The 18,669-nt window shown below is 36.8% G+C and overlaps 1 protein-coding gene across 1 annotated transcript in view; it reads right to left on the reverse strand.

Annotated features, from left to right (window-relative positions):
- CFAP210 (cilia and flagella associated protein 210) overlaps positions 1-18,669 on the reverse strand; it is a 37,008-nt gene that overhangs the window by 13,563 nt on the left and 4,776 nt on the right. Inside the window, exons 2-6 of the mRNA XM_045480126.1 lie at positions 17,650-17,876; positions 13,910-14,083; positions 13,606-13,799; positions 5,597-5,753; positions 2,098-2,237 (exon numbers count right to left, since the gene is read on the reverse strand). Coding sequence (XP_045336082.1) covers positions 2,098-2,237; positions 5,597-5,753; positions 13,606-13,799; positions 13,910-14,083; positions 17,650-17,876 — 892 coding nt within the window. The remainder of the gene's footprint in view (positions 1-2,097; positions 2,238-5,596; positions 5,754-13,605; positions 13,800-13,909; positions 14,084-17,649; positions 17,877-18,669) is intronic.

The following is an 18,669-nucleotide window of genomic DNA, read 5'->3' on the forward strand; positions in this document are numbered from 1 at the left end:
AAAATATTTTAGAAAAGATATTTTAAAAATCCAAAGGGAGGAATGTATGTAATATCTTGTGTGTGTGCATGTGTGTGTGTGTCCAGGAAATAAAGTGTTAAAATTCTCACAATGAAAATTTTTTCAAAAGTTATCAGACACCCTTCTTACTTGAACACTGGAGGCTTAGGTTATAAAATAAATCAAAGGCATTTCTTTTTTATTTTTTATTTTTTTTTAACGTTTATTCATTTTTTGATAGAGAAAGACAGAGTGTGAGTGGAGGAAGGGCAGGGAGAGAGGGAGATACAGAATCTGAAGCAGGATCCAGGCTCTGAACTGACAGCACAGAGCCTGAGGCGGGGCTCAAACTCATGGACTGTGAGATCATGACCTGAGCCTAAGTTGGACGCCCAACCAACCGAGCCACCCAGGCACTCCAACATTTCTTTAAATGAAATCTCAAAAATAACTAGTAAGAATTATCAAACTCTTGAAGAAATCCATCCTATTACTATATCCTGTTTACAATTTATTCATAGCACCTTATTGACTTCATCTATTCATATGAAGATAAACAACTCTCCTTTCATAATAGGAGATTCCTGAGGTCAGAGATGAGGTAAGTCTTGTAATTCAGAGCCAAGCATGGTGCCTGACACATTCAACAATAACTAGGTATTTGTTAAAGGAATAGGGGTATTTTCATATAAGATTGGGTGAAAAATACTTTTAAATTTAGATATGACAGATTTACTAAATAATTGCGTGAGTTTGCAAAGAAATGTGGGAGAAATGGTAAGAAAGAACACAGTGCATATCCCAAGGAAATTATAATCTAAAGTGGAGAAAAGACATTTATGCAAATAACTATACAAGGCAAAGGGTGATACGTGCCATGAGAGAGCTAGAAAGTGATATAGGCAGATGAGAAAAAAAGGTTTCATGGAAAAAGTGACACTTCATCTAGGCTTTCAAAAACAATATTCTAAACACTTTTATTGATTGCCTACTATACTCCAGACTCTATTCCAGGTGCTGGGGACATAATAGTAAAAAAACCTTAAAAATCTCTGCTTTCATAGAACTTGCATTATAGCTGGGGTAGACGGAGAGTAAACCAAGTAAGTAGTTAAAATAGTGCCATATCACACAATGAGGAAAAAGAAAGCAACCTAAACAGGTTACCTAAACAGGTAAGCAATGTGGAGAGTGGAGCTGTAATTTTAACTTAGGTAGTCACGGAAGGCCTCAATAAGAAGGCCTTATATGAAGGCCCTATATTTCAGAATAATGATCTGAAAGAGTTAAAGGTGAGCATTCCTCAGAGAGGGTACAGGAGTTCAGTGTGAGTGATTAAGAGGCAACAAAGGAGAGGACAGTATGAGATGAAGTCTGAGTGATGAGGCTGAGGCAGCTGGGAATTAGGAGAGCCTCATGGGCCTTAATAAATACATGTGATATAAAGCCATCAGAACAGTTTGCACAAGGGAAAAGTAGATCTAGACAGAAACAGGATGTACTGCAACTGGCCTCCTGCTCTCCCTCATCTCATCTCAAACTTCTCACTAAGGTGAGCAGTGGTCTCCCTATCTGATGAACATTTCATTTTTAAAATCTCATTTAATCCCTCTATTGATCACTAACACCAATGACTGCTGTCTTCTTATTGAAACTTTCCTTTCTTGTTTCTCTGGTTTTCTTCCAATCTCTGAAAACTATTCTTTGGTCTCCACATTATCTTCTTTCTCCATTTGACCCTTAAATATGGACTTCTCTAGGGACCTTCATTTTTTACCTACTCACCATAAGTAAGCTCATCTGTATCCACAGTTCTAACTACCACTTCTATATCAGTGGCTCACAAAGCCATCTCCAGCTCAAATCCCTCTCCCACAGCAGAGATTTCCACTATTTCCAACCATCTACCAGATTGATTTCCTTGATATTCCAAGGGAACCCTAACTCACATGCTGCAATTGATATCATGTCACTGAATGCCCTAGTCATATATAAAATAATAAGACTTATTCTTAAAAATTACTCTCATATTCCAACTTCTGATTTATAATAATTTCAGATAGTACTTAATTACATAAGTTATTTTTAAAAGCTTACCTGTGTGTTTCAGCTTCTTTTTCTTTCCCTATTTGCATAAGACGCTTTTTTGCTTTGATAAATTTTCTGATCTTTTCATCCTCCTCCTCTTGCTGCTGCCGTTCCACAGCCTTGATGATATTTTTATCATTCACATGTTCCTTGAGGGAAAAAATTGTGTATTATCCTATCACAGAAATATGTTTCAACATACGAATATCTAACAAAAACTTGTCAAATGGCCACAGTTTCTGACTCAGTTATTTCTCTCTCAGGAACTTATCCCAAAGAAATAATCAGAGATGTGCGTTAAGTTTTATGTACCATGTGCTTTATCTCAAAGTTACTTATAAGAGTGAAAAATTGTAAACAATCTCAATCTTTAATAATGAAGAAATGGCTAAGTAAATTATACTCTCAATGACATGGGAAGATACAAACAATATAATGGGCAAGTGGGGGGGAAAGGAGAATATAAAATACTACATAGCAATTTCAGTTTTATACACATATACAGATGTAAGTTTGTAACGTATATATAACTGGAAGAAATGAATCAAATGTTAATAGTTATCTCTGTGGTATGAGATTATATAGGTTACTTTTCATCTTAATGCTTTTCTGTATTTCCTTTCAAATATTTCCTTAAAATATGTAATTAAAAATAATTTTATAATCAGAAAAAATACATTAAATATATACAATTTTCATTTAATGTTTAAATAGTTAATACAATCATATGGTACACAAAATAAAAATATTTAAAAGATACACAATGCAGGGGCACCTGGGTGACTCAGTCGGTTGAGTGACCAACTCTTGATTTCGGCTCAGGTCATGATCCAGGGTCGTGGAATCAAGCCCCATGTGGACCTCCGTGCTGAGCGAGGAGCTGGCTTAAGATTCTCTCTCTCTCTCTCTCTCTCTCTCTCTCTCTCTCTCTCTCTCTCTCCCTCCCTCTGGCCCTCTCCCCCACTAGTACTCTTTCTAAAATAACGAACAAAAAAACAAAACAAACCCCAAGATACAAGTGTAAAGTGTTCTTCCTTCCCCATCCACTGTCTATTTGCCTGTATTCCTAATTCCCCTGCCAGACTCGATCACTGTGAAACTAGTGAAAAAGAACTGTACCAAAGTATGTTAATGTGAAATTTTAGAGCTGCAGACATAAAGACCCAGAAATCTTTCAGAAAGAGAGAGAGAAAAAAGTAAAACACAATGGATCACATAAATAGGCTGAAGACTCTAAATGACATCATACTTCTCAATAGCAATACTGGAAGCCAGATGATTATGAAACTATGAATATAAAATTCTGAATTCTGAACCAGAATTCTGTATCTAGTCAAACTATAAAGCAAATGTGATTTTAAATGATAACCTTTTCAGATAAGAATTTTTTAAATTGACCTGTATACCCTTTGTTAGGAGGTTACTTGAAGATATATTTCAGCAAGATGGAGAAGTAAACCAAGAAAGAGGAAGGCATGTGATTCAGGATATGGGAGCCTCAGCCCAAGAAAGTAACCCAAGGAAGTGCCAGAATGACTTCTGGGCAGGAGGCCTAGAGGGCAAGCAGCCCAGAAGGAGAAGGATGGAGAACTCTGGATGGGGGAGCTCTAAAAAAAAACCAAACAAACAATAATGTAGATAATTTGATATTATTTAGATGAATATTTGAAAACTAACATCAATATACATTTGACGGAACTTATGGAACATGTGGAAAAAAACATGGTGTACAGCCATCAAAGCAAATAAATACACAATTATTTTAATCACAGAAAAACATTTATGCAAGCAAAGAAATATAATCATAGTATATACTGTTTGGCTCTTCAGAGAACAATATTTACATAATAATGATAATGATTTAGCTATAATTGTAACACAATTATTTTAGAGGAAGGAGAGAATGGGAAGAGAACAGTGTTAGAAAAGAACTCAATCCTTAACTACCAGGGCAGAGAGACAGAAAATGTCTAAAATTGATAAATCAAGATCTATATCTTTTTCTTTAATTTTTTTTTTTTTTAGCCATTATTCATTTTTGAGAGACAGAGAGAGACAGAGCATGAGCGGGGAAGGGGCAGAGAGAGAAGGAGACAAAGAATCCGAAGCAGGCTCCAGGGTCTGAGCTGTCAGCACAGAGCCCGACGCAGGGCTTGAACTCACGAACCGGGAGATCATGACCCGAGCCGAAGTCAGACACTCAACCGACTGAGCCAGGCAGGCACCCCAAGATCTATATCTTTAGAAGTTGATATATATTTAAAAAAAAAGGGGGGGGCGCCTGGGTGGCTCAGTCGGTTAGTCGTCCGACTTCGGCTCAGGTCGTGATCTCATGGTTCGTGGGTTCAAGCCCCGCATCAGGCTCTGTGCTGATGGCTCAGAGCCTGGAGCCTGCTTCGGACTCTGTGTCTCCCTCTCTCTCTGCCCCTTCCCTGTCTCTCTCTGTCTCTCAATAATAAATAAACATTAAAAAATAAAAAAAAAAAAGAACTTGGTATATATTTTTAAAATACACAGATTATTATTTTTTATTCTCATGTTGGTTAAAATACAGTGTAGTCTTGGCTTCAGGGGTAGAACCCAGGGATTCATCACTTATATAGGACACCCAGTGCTCATCCCAACAAGTGCCCTCCTTAATGCCCATCATCCACCTCTCCCACCCCCCTCATCCCCCACCCCCATCAACCCTCAGTTTGTTCTCTGATTTAAGAGTCTCTTATGGTTTGCCTCCCTCTCTGTTTTTATCTTATTTTTCCTTCCCTTCCCCAAAGATCATCTGTTATGTTTCTCAAATTCCACATGTGACTGAAATCATATGATATTTCTCTTTTTCCGACTGACTTATTTTGCTTAGCATAATACCCTCCAGTTACATCCACGCTGTTGCAAATGGCAAGATTTCTTTCTTTTTGATCACTGAGTAGTATTCCATTACAAAAATATACAGATTATTTGGAATATAATTTCATATCAGAACAAACAGCTAAAAGAACCTGGAAGTGGTTATTAACAAGAAGCAGAAGGGGTAAAGCAAAGAACGGCTACTCTTCTTTTAAGCCTTTTGGTAGTGTTTGATGTTTTAATTCTGTGAATGTAGTAAGAATAAAAACTAATTTTAAAGAAAAGAATGTAAAAAATTACAAAATAAAGTGAATTGCAATAGGAACAAAATAACTATTACATTTATCAAGCACTAATTCTTAGCAGTGCCGCAGACACCAGACACATACCACTCCACTCATTCCTCACAACTCTCATTTTGAGGATAAGAAAATGCATTCACTTGAAAGAAAGTCTCATTCTCTTTTCTCTTTCTTGTTCATTCATGAGAGCACATCCACATAATTTCATAGCAAATGTAGCCGCCCCCAAAATATACTTAAAAACCCAATTCAGTGGCAACTTGTTTTCAACCCTATTATTTATAAAAAATATGTTAAAAGTTAGGCATTGGACATTATACATTTTTTTGAAGAGATATAAGAGATATATATTTTCAACTTACAAAAAATAGCCTTCTGCTTTCATTTATCTCTTCTTTTCTCTTTTCTAGTTTTTTCCTCATTTCTATTTCATGTAATGAATTCTGTCGCCTTATTTCCTCTGCATCCTTTTCTTCATGTTTTCTCCTTCTTTCTTCTTCCTCTTCATGTTCCTTTATTCTAAAGCAAAAGAATAACTATAATTGACAGCAAAGCAGAAAAATAGGTTATATTTTGAATACATGAGTGAGATTTTACCCTGGGATGATGTGAAGCTGTGGGGAAACTAGTGAATTTCTTTGAGGACAAGAAGGGAATATATAAAGAGCAGTGATGAAAGCCAAATCCAATCTTGCTAAGATTGCCAATATTTTCCTTTCTCTGAAATTTGTTTCATTGCTGACCAAAATTAAGTCCTACACTAGATTCAAATGTTCCTTTAGAAAGAACCAGTTAATTGAATGACAGTATAGTGGAATAGTGACATTATTTTACAGAAAAGTCCTTAATCCCTAGTGTTTCTCACTAGTCAGCACTAGACAATGGTACCTAACCTATGGGTCTAGCCTCTCAGGAAATGGGTTTCCTTACCCAACTAGCCACTTTGCTGATCATTCTTTCTCTAGTCCACATCCACTAGCTATAGTGCCTTCTGAGTGGTAAGCCACACAGGGCTTATGTGTGAGTTCTGCAGAGATCCCGGAACAGCTTCCTTACTGCAAGGCTGTGATCTGTGAGATTTAGCTCTAGCTCTACCTCTTTAACCCACCTTCCCAGCCCTACCACAATCAGTACTTTATTGCAGACTCTGAGTGCCCCCATCTGGCAATTAATCCTCTGCATACTGACAAGGCTGTTCAGCCTAAGATGTCTAGTCTATTTGCTCATGCATTCTTGTCAGTCAATCAAGTGTGCAGGCTACTCTACCACCATTCTTTATCTGCTGTCTCTATTTTTTTTTTTCTTCCTGAAAGGTAGGCACAAGGAAGATCAATAATACACTTAGACAAAAATATTGAGGAATAAACCTTTCAAATGCACCTGATCCAAAAGAATATTTTCTTGGAATCTTATCACTCATCTTCAGAAGGGAAAATTCCGTTCCCCATGCCGTGGAGGACTACACAGTTAAATAAGATGGTAAGTTCACTTTGGTATTATTAAGCCAATGGAGGACCGGAGATTCCCAGTTGATTCATCTGTACAGAGTAAGCAGCTTTGGAGCCACAATCATTTTCCTGAGGAGGAGCTAAGAAAAAAGTCATTGTTGTCTACAGCTAAACCAGGTTTACGATTGCCCTAAAAATATTAATTTTCAAAAATGTTTTATTGTTTAGTTCGTTAGAATTCTTAGAAGCAAAGATGATTCTTTGAGCTGGGGAGAAGTCTATAGGTGAAGAATGGTTGAACAAAATTCCATACAGGAGGAAAAATATGTGGGAAGGCCCTGAGGCAAGCAAAAGTTTGACAGGTGCTCAAGGCCTGGAAGATCAGTATGACAGAAACACAGTAACTAAGGGGACGGAGTGGTAGGAAAGGAGGTTTAGAAGATGCAGCTAGATCACACAAGGCTTAGCAGGAGATGGTCAAGTTTCCATTTTATTTGTTTGTTTATATTTTTGAGAGAGAGCACGAGTGAACGAGGCGCAGAGAGAGGGGAGAGAGAGAATCCCACCAGATGCAGGAAGGGATGGAGAGTGTGGATCCCGGAGTGGGGCTAGAGCTCACCCAAAAGGGGGACATGAGCTTACCCAAAAGCAGGAGCTCACCACCTGTGAGATCATGACCTGAGCTGAAGTCTGATGCTTAACCTACTGAGCCACCGAGGCACCCCTCCATTTTATTTTAAATGAATGGAAAGCTATTGAAAAGTTTTAGGTAGGAGAACAACATGATCATTTTTTTAAAAGTTTATTTATTTATTTTGAGAGGGTTGGGGAGCCAAGAGAGAAGGAGAAAGAATCCCAAGCAGGCTCCATGCTGCCAGCACAGAGCCAGATGTGGGACTCAAACTCACAAACTGAGATCATGACCTGAGTTAAAATCAAGAGTTGGACACTTAACCAACTGAGCCCCAGCTGCCACAATATGATCAATTTTTAATAAAATCTCTCTGGATGATGAAAGAAGGGGTTAGGAAGAGAGAATAGTAGGCCAGTTAAGAGGTTGACACAATAATTCATGGGACATGAGGACTAAGATGACAGCAGTAACTTTAAGATTCATTTTGGAGAAAAAATTCAACATGAATTGCTGATAGATTTGATGTGGGAAATAAAGGAACATGAAGAATCAAGGTGTATTTCTAGGTTTCTGGTTTGGACAACTGAGGGTTAGATAAGGGTGTCACTAGAATGTCCACTGTGGGGGTGGTGAATAAATACTTTCCTGCTAGACATTTTAAATTTGAGGTATCTATGAGACATCAAAATGGAGGATCTTAAAGGCAGTTGTATGTGAAGCTGGGACCCAAAGGAGTGGTCTGGACTGGAGTTATAAATTTGTAAGTTCTTAGATTTAGGGTGTGTTTTTAATCCATAGGAATTTTAATCAGTAGGATGTGATCACTTAAGCCCTCCTTTCTCTTTGCTTTTTCCCTAGATGATCTTATCCAGGGGAAAGTCAAGCAAACTATCCTGTAATGATTTTCCCTTCTTCTGGGAAGTTGATGAGATTAATAGGAGCTGAGTTGTTCTTAAGCAAGTTCTACGGGCCCCTTCCTAGAGAAAGGCTTACCTAGAAGGAAACAGAATTATATGCAGTATCTACAGATACTGTTAAATTTCTTTTCAATAATTATGTTTAAGGTTCTTGGTCAAAATCCCTCCATGTGGGGATTTTAGTGTCACTAGAGTCCCTCATTTGCCCCATCCTCATTATGCCCACTGGGCTGTGAGCCACAGGCAGATTCTTACACTGCTCAAAGCCCAAAAATGGAATAGAATGACTAGGTCTACAGCCTAGAGATTGTTCTAAAAATGTGTGAAAAATCTCACTTTCAGGCACAGGGCAGCAGCTGTACAGTGTGTTTTGGTTAACGATTACTAAGTAATTACCCCCAAACTTAGTGGACTAAAACAATAAATGTTTACTATCTCATACCATTTCTGAGATTCAGGAATCTGGGAGTGGCTTAGCTAGGTAGTTCTCCAGAGGTTGCAGTCAAGATGTTAGTTGGAGCAGTAGTCATTTAAAGGCTTGACTCAGGCTGGAGAACCCATTTTTACATATATCTTGACATGAGGCCTCAGCTCCTTGCTACATAGACCTCTCCATAGAGCTGCTTGAGTGTCCTTACATCATGGCATCCTCAGGAATGAGTGATCCAAGATAGGAAGGAGGAAGCCACAATGTCTTTTATATGCTAATCTCTCTCAGAATGTCACACATCATCATTTCTACTCATTCTCTTCATTGGAAATGAGTTACTCTGTATAGCCTGCACTCAAGTGAGGAAGGAATTAGACTCCATCCTCTGAAGAGAGGAGTATCAAAGAATGTGTGTACGTATTTTAAACCACCACCAGGTAATACCTGAATAGCACTTGGTAATACAATTAATAGGGCATTCAAAAGAGTCTTGCCTCTTGATATCCTCCAATTTCCTTTTTTTGGGTGTGTTAAAATATGGTCTTTGTTCAAAGTGGAAAGTCATTACAAATTTTGGCCTACAAGGCACACCATGACCTGGCCCTTGCCTCCTTCTAATCTCATCTTTAACATTGCCCTCTTTGCCCTCTTACTGTAGTCATCTTGACTACTTGTAGTTACCCAAATACACCATACTCTAACTAACGTCTGGCCCTTCACCCATGTTATTTCCTCTCCTTAAAATACTTCTCCATTTCCTATTCGCATGACTTATTCCTACTCAGTTTTCATAATTCAGTATGAACTGAGATGTCCATTTTATATGCTTCCACACATCCTGTACATATATTCATCAAGATATCTACTATCATGCCGTAATTATTTGTTCCATGTTTATACCTCCTCCCCAGATTGTGAACTTTTTAAGAAAAAAGACAATTGCATTCATCTTCACAGTCTCAGTTACTAGAATAGTGGCTGGCAAGTGTAGATTGTCCGATAAATATTTATAAAAATGAATGGATGACTGGATAAATGAATTTACTAATAAATGAGTAGCCTGTCTTAAAAAAATTTTCCCCTGAATAGACTCTTATCATTCAAGAAAGCAGGAAGAAAACTTTCCTTCTTTTCTCTTTGTCTATCACATGGTCCTCTGTATCCACTCAGATCAATACCAGTGTTAGTATTCCAGTTCTATTGTTAGCTTAAAGAGGCTTTTTATGGGCTGATTACCATTCCTAACAGTATTTTAAGTGCCATGCATTCTGAGTTGTATAAAACTGATACATGAATCAACATTCAACAGAATATCACTGGTGATAATTTTGTGAATTCGTATACTTAAAAAACCATTTATAATAAATAGATTTGCATTTTCCTTCGTTGTTTTCAATTACAGAATTGAATGTTTCTTAATAAATTTAAGACATAAGACTTCTTGGGGCGCCTGGGTGGTGCAGTCGGTTAAGCGTCCGACTTCAGCCAGGTCACGATCTCGCGGTCCGTGAGTTCGAGCCCCGCGTCAGGCTCTGGGCTGATGGCTCCCTCTCTCTCTGCCCCTCCCCCGTTCATGCTCTGTCTCTCTCTGTCCCAAAAATAAATAAAAACGTTGAAAAAAAAATTTTCAAAAAAAAAAAAAAAAGACATAAGACTTCTGGAACCAAATTGGGAACCCAAGCCCACGTGTCAAATATCTTTCCCTCCTAACTCCCCACAAAGCAATCAGCAGAACAGAAGAAATTCTACACCACTATAAGAAACTGAATAAAGCCAAGTCTTAGCTATATGCTTGAGTCTCCAAGAGATTTCAACAAAAAAACAGGGCACTTGAGAATGCAATGAGGATAAGTAATACTTGACCACCATCCACAAAGACAGAGTGTACCATGAAAAGGAAAGGAATTTATGCTGACCTCAGAACCTGGTCAACATCTCCTAGACTGCACTGAAGATAAACCAAAGAAACAACCCAAACAAGCATTAAACTTGCTGGAACTTCTAATCTATTCCCAAAGACCACATGGAAAGGAGATCCTGTGGCCTCAACACAGTCTACATGCAAAGGCTATAGGTGGATGGCCTGTGAAGTGTTAGTACTTGCCAGGTAGATTCCTGGAGATCAGTCTGCTACCTGCAACAGCCAACATAAGAGATATTTTTCAAAGGTGACTCACTGATCAAACATTTGCCTCCTTCTGCCAATGGCTCTGTCTCTAACTTGCATAAACCCTTGGATCTCTACATTGACAAAGAAAAACATTACAATAAGTCCAAAGCTTTCCCTTCTCTTTTTACTAGGGGCTCAAAGAACTGAAGAATACACACTTTGGCATCACATATATCCTGAGAATTGATATCTATGTCACTCAGACTATAAGAAATAAATATATATAGGCCTATAAGAATATATATATGTATATATATACATGCGTATACATACATATATGTATGTATACGCATGTATATATACGTATACACACACACACACACACACACACAAAAAAAAAAAACCCAAAACCATAATAACAAAAAGAGATCACATCAAAGTAAGTATATTCTAAATATGAACCTACACAAGAGAACAATGGAGTAAACAATTTATGGTAACAAAAACGAAAACAGATGAATATTTACACATGAAACAATAACCTGCCTCACTAGAAATAAAAAGAAATATAAATTAAAAGATACTATTATTTGGTCCATTAAATTCTTTAAAAAGTACTGTCCAGAATTGATTATAACATAAAGAAAAGGGTATCAGATATCATTGATGATTACACACTTAAAATCCTTTTCAGAGGGCAATTTGGCAGTGTCTCCTCACATGTAAAATCCAAGCTCAGTTCAAGAAATCTATCCTACATAAATACATCTTTGCACAAACATTACAAAATAAATATGGTCAGGGATGTTTATTTACCATAGCATTGTTAGAAATGGAGGAGGGGAAATCCAAATTTCCCTTGTTAACAATATAGTTAAATAAATAATGGTACATTCTTTGTGTACAATATGATTATTTGAAAAGATGTGACAGATCCTTATATTATGGCAAAAAAGATATTCAAGGTATATTGTTGAGTGAAAAAATGAAGACACAGAAAAATACAGTGTATAATATCAATGGTAAAAAATATATAAACATACTTAAATATGTCCTGCATATAAATATTAGTAACTATAATAAAACATTCTGAAGGGATAGTCACAAAACTTTAAATAATGGCTATTTGTGAAGAGGCAAATGGGACTTAAAGAGACATTGAATAGGGTGTATATGAAGATAGACTTTTTAATTTTACTCCAAATTTTGCTGTTTTGAATTTTAAACAGGTATATATTCATTTCTTATTTGCAAAATTTAAAAAAATAACTTTGAAGAGTAGCAAATATATGCCCAAATGTTAACAGTACCTACTCTGGATTACAGAGTTTCTAGTGATTTTAATTTTCATTTTGTTTGATCATATATTAATGATATGGTTAAATACAAAAATTATTTTTTCTTTAAAAGTAGAATATTGTTTAAATTTTTTGATATATTTATGCACATTTAAACTATAAAGAAACTGGTAAGCCTTACACCGGCGAAACAAGGTGGCTGATAGACAAGGAACAGACTACTCACTGAATCCCCTTTGTGCCTTTTCCTATTTGCATGTATCAAGTATTTAGAAAAGTAAATAAAATTATGCACAAATACAATCCCCTCTCCTGATATATATATATAGTAGCTACTTCTTTAAAAAGTTCAGGTTTGGGGCACCTGGGTGGCTCAGTCGGGTAACTGTCCGACTCTTGATTTTGGCTCAGGTCATGATCTCACGGTAAATGAGACTGAGCCCTGCATTGGGCTCTGTGCTGACAGTTATGAAGCCTGCTTAGGATTCTCTCTCCCTGTCTCTCTGTCCCTCCTCTGTCATGCACACATGCATGCTCTCTCTCAAAATAAACATTAAAAAAAAAAAAGTTCAGGTTTGATTTCTATTTACGGACATAGCAAGAGCTCATGATACTGGTAACTGAAAAAATATACAATGATACTGTTGATCCAATTTCATTTTATAAAATAAGAGTATATATTCTCAGAAAAAAAAGTCTGTATCAGTCACTCAATGATTGTCAGGGGCTGAGGGCAAGGAAAAGAACTTAGTTCAAAGGGGAATTAGGGAACTTTTGGGATGATGAAAGTATTCTGTATCTTGATTTAGGGGTGGTTATACAGCTTTCTGCTTTCTAAAAGGTGAATTTTATTAGTAAATGTAAATTATAGTTCAATGAATCTGACTCCCTCTACCACTACCACCAAAAAATGTCTGTATGGCTATATACCAATATACCAAAACGATAACATATTGTGGTAGATTAGATTACTGCTCAAAAAGATTCACTCTCTCACTTCCCACTTCCATAGGAGTCTATTTCTCTGTTCCATGGTTGTTTGGCTTGGCCATGTGATTTGCTTTAGACTTACAGGAGACTAAGTGTATTTCCTTGACTTTTGCCTTTGAGTTTAGCCATGTACTTGCAAGCTCGGGCTCATTCCTTTACATCCCTGTCAATACCATGAGAAAAGTTTCCCTGTACCTCAAAAATGAATACATATGGAACAGATCAGAGCTATAGTCATAGCAACAAGCAAGCCCAGACAGTCCTGTAGTTTGAAGAAAAGCTGTGCAGCCAAGCCCAACCAACCTATGGATGCATGAGAAAGAAATGTTTACTGCTGAATGCCACTAGATTGTGTGCTTGTTTGTTATGCAGCATCATTGTGACCATAGTAACATATTATCTCTGGGTAAGAGAGTAATAGTGATTTTTTAACTTTCTTTGTAGTTTTTCTACTTACTAAGTATTACAGCATACTTTTATAATCAGAAAAAAAAGTTTTTATGAGAAAAATAAGATACAAAAAAGGTAATTTCTATATACATACTGTTTTAAATGATCATTGGCAAGAGCCACTCTATCTCTGCGTTGTTTTTCTGCTTTTTCTTGTTCTTCTTTAAAAGCTTTTTCAATGTTGAGTTTTAATTGTTCTTCCCATTTTTTATCTGATTTTATTTTATTCTTTTGGGATTCAATCTGTGCATCACGTTCTTTCAAAACTCTACTAAGAAGAAGTCCTGACTACAAAAAAAAAAAAAAAAATTGTGGCATTTTAAGGAAATAAAGTCTAATTATTTATGTAAAGAGATATGTTAAATATATAGAGAAATGCAAGAAAACCCAAATAGTACATGAAACTTTTTCACTCTTTCTGTCTGGTAAAATTGATATTGCTTTGCATATTCAATAGCCTTTTTCCTTTCTCCTTGTTTGTATATTGCTTCCTCCACATCAAGATTTTGTCTTTCTGCCTCTATTTCCTCATCACGCTTCTTTTTGGCTTCAAGTTTCTGTTCTTTCATTCCCTGTAATAAGAAAAAAACAGTCTTCTGTCTTCATTTTTCAATTTAATTTTACAAAATTTCACATTGCATATCATGAAATATGAGTCTTTCATTATGAGTCTTTGTTATATTTGCATATATCATTAATAAAAAAATATGTTACACTTAGAAGCTAATATTTTAATTAAGCTTTTGGGTAGCTAACACGTTTACATGGTTCAAAACACCAAAACATTTTTGTAAAAAATTTTTTAAAGTTCATTTATTTATTTTGAGAGAGGCAGAGACAGTGGGAGTTGGTGAGGGGCAGAGAGAGAGGGAGAAAGAGAATCCCAAGCAGACTCCACATTCCTAGCACAGAGCCCAATGCAGGACTCAAACCTGCAAAATTGCAAGATCAAAACCAAGAGTCAGACGCTTAACTGACTGAGCCATCCAGGTGTCCCCAAACCCTCAAATATTACAAAGGTATACAGTGAAGCTCTCCCTCCAATCCTAACTTCCAGCAGCAATCTCTAAGATAATCACTATTGGTTTCTTTGTTTGCTTCCAAAGTTTCTTTTTTTTTTTTTCCAACGTTTATTTATTTTTTGGGGGACAGCGAGAGACAGAGCATGAACGGGGGAGGGGCAGAGAGAGAGGGAGACACAGAATCGGAAACAGGCTCCAGGCTGAGCCATCAGCCCAGAGCCTGACGCGGGGCTCAAACTCACAGACCGCGAGATCGTGACCTGGCTGAAGTCGGACGCTCAACCGACTGCGCCACCCAGGCGCCCCTCTTTTTTTTTTTTTTAAGTTTATTTTGAGAGAGACAGAGACAGTGCCAGTGGGGGAGGGGTAGAGAGCGGGGCAGAGAGAAAGAGAATCCCAAGAAGGCTCTGCACTGTCAGTGCAGAGCCTGACACAGGGCTCAAATTCAGGAAACCTCAAGACCATGACCTGAGCCAAAACCAAGAGTTGGACACTTAACCAATGGACCCACCCAGGTACCTCCAAAGCTTCTTTCTATATTTACTAAAAAAATATATATATTTACTATATATATTTACTATATATATTTACTATATATATATATATATATATATATATATATATATATAAAACTATTTTTATTCCTTTAAATAACTACTTCTATCCAATGCGTCATGTCAGATGAGGTCTTTCTTCTTCTTTATGAGTCATACTTTTGATAACCTTAAGGAAACCTTACTTACCCTAAAATCCTGAAGATATTCTATGATTTATTTCAAAAGTTTTACTGTTTTACTTTTCACATTTAGGTCTTTAATCCAGCTGAAATTCATTTTTGTATATTCTATATGGTAAGGATATAATCCTATTTTTTCCTATGCCAATTATCTCAGTATCAGTTATTGAATTCCCAATCCTTTCCCTTCTGATTTGAATGACATTTCTGTCATATGTCAAGTTCCCATATATAACAAGTGACTGTTTCTAGGCTCTCTCTTCTGATCTATTATTTTATCAATCTCTGTGCCTACAAAAAAAAAAAAAACAAAAAAACCCAGCTTTTACTACTACATTTCTACCACATTTACTATATTTCTTCTTATTCTTTAACATCTGTAGAGATGTAAAGTATTATATGGCATATTCCACTCCGGGACTTCTTCAAAATCAAGATTTTTAGAGTATAATTTACACACCCTCTTTTAGTGTACAGTTTTACAAATGCATCGTCACTTATAGAACAGTTCCATCGTCCTCCCCAAAAATACCCTCACGCCCTGTTATAGCGACCACTACCCCTGTCTGCAGCTGCTGGCAACCACTGATCTGTTTTCTTTCCCTACAGATTTGCCTTTTTCAGAATGTAATATATGTAATACGTGATATCAGTCGTGATTTAATTCTTCCCTCTTCGAGAAAAAAGAGACTAAATTATGAATCTTGTTTCTTTTTTTTTTTTTTTTTAATTTTTTTTTTTTCAACGTTTATTTATTTTTGGGACAGAGAGAGACAGAGCATGAACGGGGGAGGGGCAGAGAGAGAGGGAGACACAGAATCGGAAACAGGCTCCAGGCTCTGAGCCATCAGCCCAGAGCCCGACGCGGGGCTCGAACTCACGAACCGCGAGATCGTGACCTGGCTGAAGTCGGACGCTTAACCGACTGCGCCACCCAGGCGCCCCATGAATCTTGTTTCTAAAGCAAGGTACCAAAAGCTTTCTGTGCCCCTTCCCGCAGTTGGGAGAAAATATTTTTGAATCAAATATCTAATAAAGGACTTGTATTCAGAATATATTTTAAAAATTACCTAAACAAAATAATAATAAGAAAACAAACCCAGTTTAAACACGGGCAAAAGATTTGAATAAACACTTCTCCAAAGAAAATATGAAAATAAGTTCATAAAAAGATGTTCAACATCATTGTAATTAGAGAAATTCAAATTAAAACTATAGTAAGATACTACTTCACACCTATTAGAATGTCTATAATTAAAAAGACTGACCACAGCAAGTTGGCAAGAATGTGGAGAAAATAGAACACTTACACACTTCTTACAGGAGTGTAAAATTATAACTACTTTCAAAAACAGTTTGGATGTTTCTTACAAAGTTAAATATGCAGCCATCATATTATTCAGCCATTCTACCAAGATATTTACCCAAGAGAAGTGAAAGTCCACAAATAGATTTACACATGAACGTTCATATACAGCTTTATTTATAATAGCCAAAAACTGGAAACAGCTCAAATACCAACATTTGGTTGATGTCAAACCATCGACAATTGAACAGATAAATAAATTGTGGTCCATTCATATAATAGAATACTACTACTCAGCAATAAAAATGAACAATTGGTACACACAACAACATGAAAGAATTCTGAAAGGATTTCAAAAAATTATGCTGAGCAAAATTTAAAATAGAAAATAGTGCAGGGGCACCTGGCTGGTCAGTCGGTGGAGCATGCAACTCCTGATCTCAGGGTTGGAGTTCAAGACCCACGCTGGGTGTAGATTACTTAAAAATAAAATCTTGAAAAAAAGAAAGAAAGCAGATCAGCTGCCTGGAGACAGGGGCAGGAAGGAGTGAGAAGGTGTAAATCAAGTATGGGGAAACTTGTTTTGGTGATGAGTATGTTCATTATCTTAATTATAACGATGGTTTCAGGGGTGTGTAAATATGTCAAAACTTAGCAAATTGTACACCTTTAAATATGTCTATTTTATTGTTTGTCACTTCTAAATAAAGCTGTTGAAAATGTGTTTCATAGCATTTTTATGATTTTTTGAAAATGTTTCTTTTTGAGAGAAAGAGAGAGAGAGAGAGAGAGAGAGTGCAAGTGCATACGCACGAGTAGGGGAGGGTCAGAGAGAAAGTGGGGATAGAGGATCCCAAGCAGGCTCTGCCCTGACAGCAGAGAGCTTGATGCAGGGCTTGAACTCATGAACTGCGAGATCATCACCTGAGCCAAAGTTGGACACTCAACTGACTGAGCCACCCAGGTGCCTAGCATTTTTTATAATATTTTACACATAAAAAATATTTATAAAATGTACAAAGAAACAAGAGTGAGTCTTCAGTACATATGTATTCCTGGGTGATTAATACTTACTGCGTATGTATTAGTCCAATGTTTTACCACTTCTTGGGATCGGAAATGCATTTCTTTCTTTGCCTTTCTTTCTGCACGAAGGCATGCTGCTTCTCTTGTCAAACTGTCAAGGCTATCTCGAATCCTTTTCCACTCATTGTGTGGAATTATGGTAACCTGCCGGAGATCGACCTTGCTAGGTAGAAGAGGTGGATAGAGGACTTGATCTTCTTCAGAGTTCTTTATTTCTAATAAATTTTAAAAAATAAACATTAAAGACTTTCAAGAGTTTAAATATTTTTTTCTCAGACATTTGTATATTGTCATGATACCGAAATTCTTTTAAATAATAATTTTATTCTTATTATTTCAAGGACAGCTGGGATTAAGTGGAAAGTATAGAAGAACTTGAAATCAGAAGACAGATTTGAGTATTTGCTTGGTCGTTTCCTTACTCTGTAAACTTAGGCAAGTCATTTAAATTCTTGGAGCCTTAGTATCAAATCTTTAAAAGTTGAGATCAATAATACCTACCCCAACAGGTTGTTATTAAAGCTTTTTTAAAAAAATGACCAAGCAGCAGTCTATAAATGGATAATCTGGGGGATAATTTGGAAGAAAATCTTTTGAAGTTGTAGACATTGTGATTGACTCTATTCAATCCCTTCCTAATTGAGTAGTGGCAATGTAACTTGGAGAACTGAATACAGTCTCAGGGTGGGCCTCATTAGTTAAACAATACTTGTATCTCCCTTGGCAACAGTTATTTCTGTAATAAGCAAACAAAAGGAAAAGAGATTTATTTGAGACTTTTATTTTTTTTCATTATTTTTTTAATTTAAATGTTTTTATTTATTTTTGAGACAGAGAGAGACTGAGCATGAGCAGGGGAGGGGCAGAGAGAGAAGGAGATACAGAATCTGAAGCAGGCTCCAGGCTCTGAGCTGTCAGTACAGAGCCCGACGCGGGGCTTGAACCCACGGACTGTGAGATCATGACCTGAGCTGAAGTCGGACACTTAACCGACTGAGCTACCCAGGC

The sequence above is a fragment of the Leopardus geoffroyi genome, chromosome C1, assembly GCF_018350155.1.
Source record: "Leopardus geoffroyi isolate Oge1 chromosome C1, O.geoffroyi_Oge1_pat1.0, whole genome shotgun sequence".
NCBI classification, from domain to species: Eukaryota; Metazoa; Chordata; class Mammalia; order Carnivora; family Felidae; genus Leopardus; species Leopardus geoffroyi.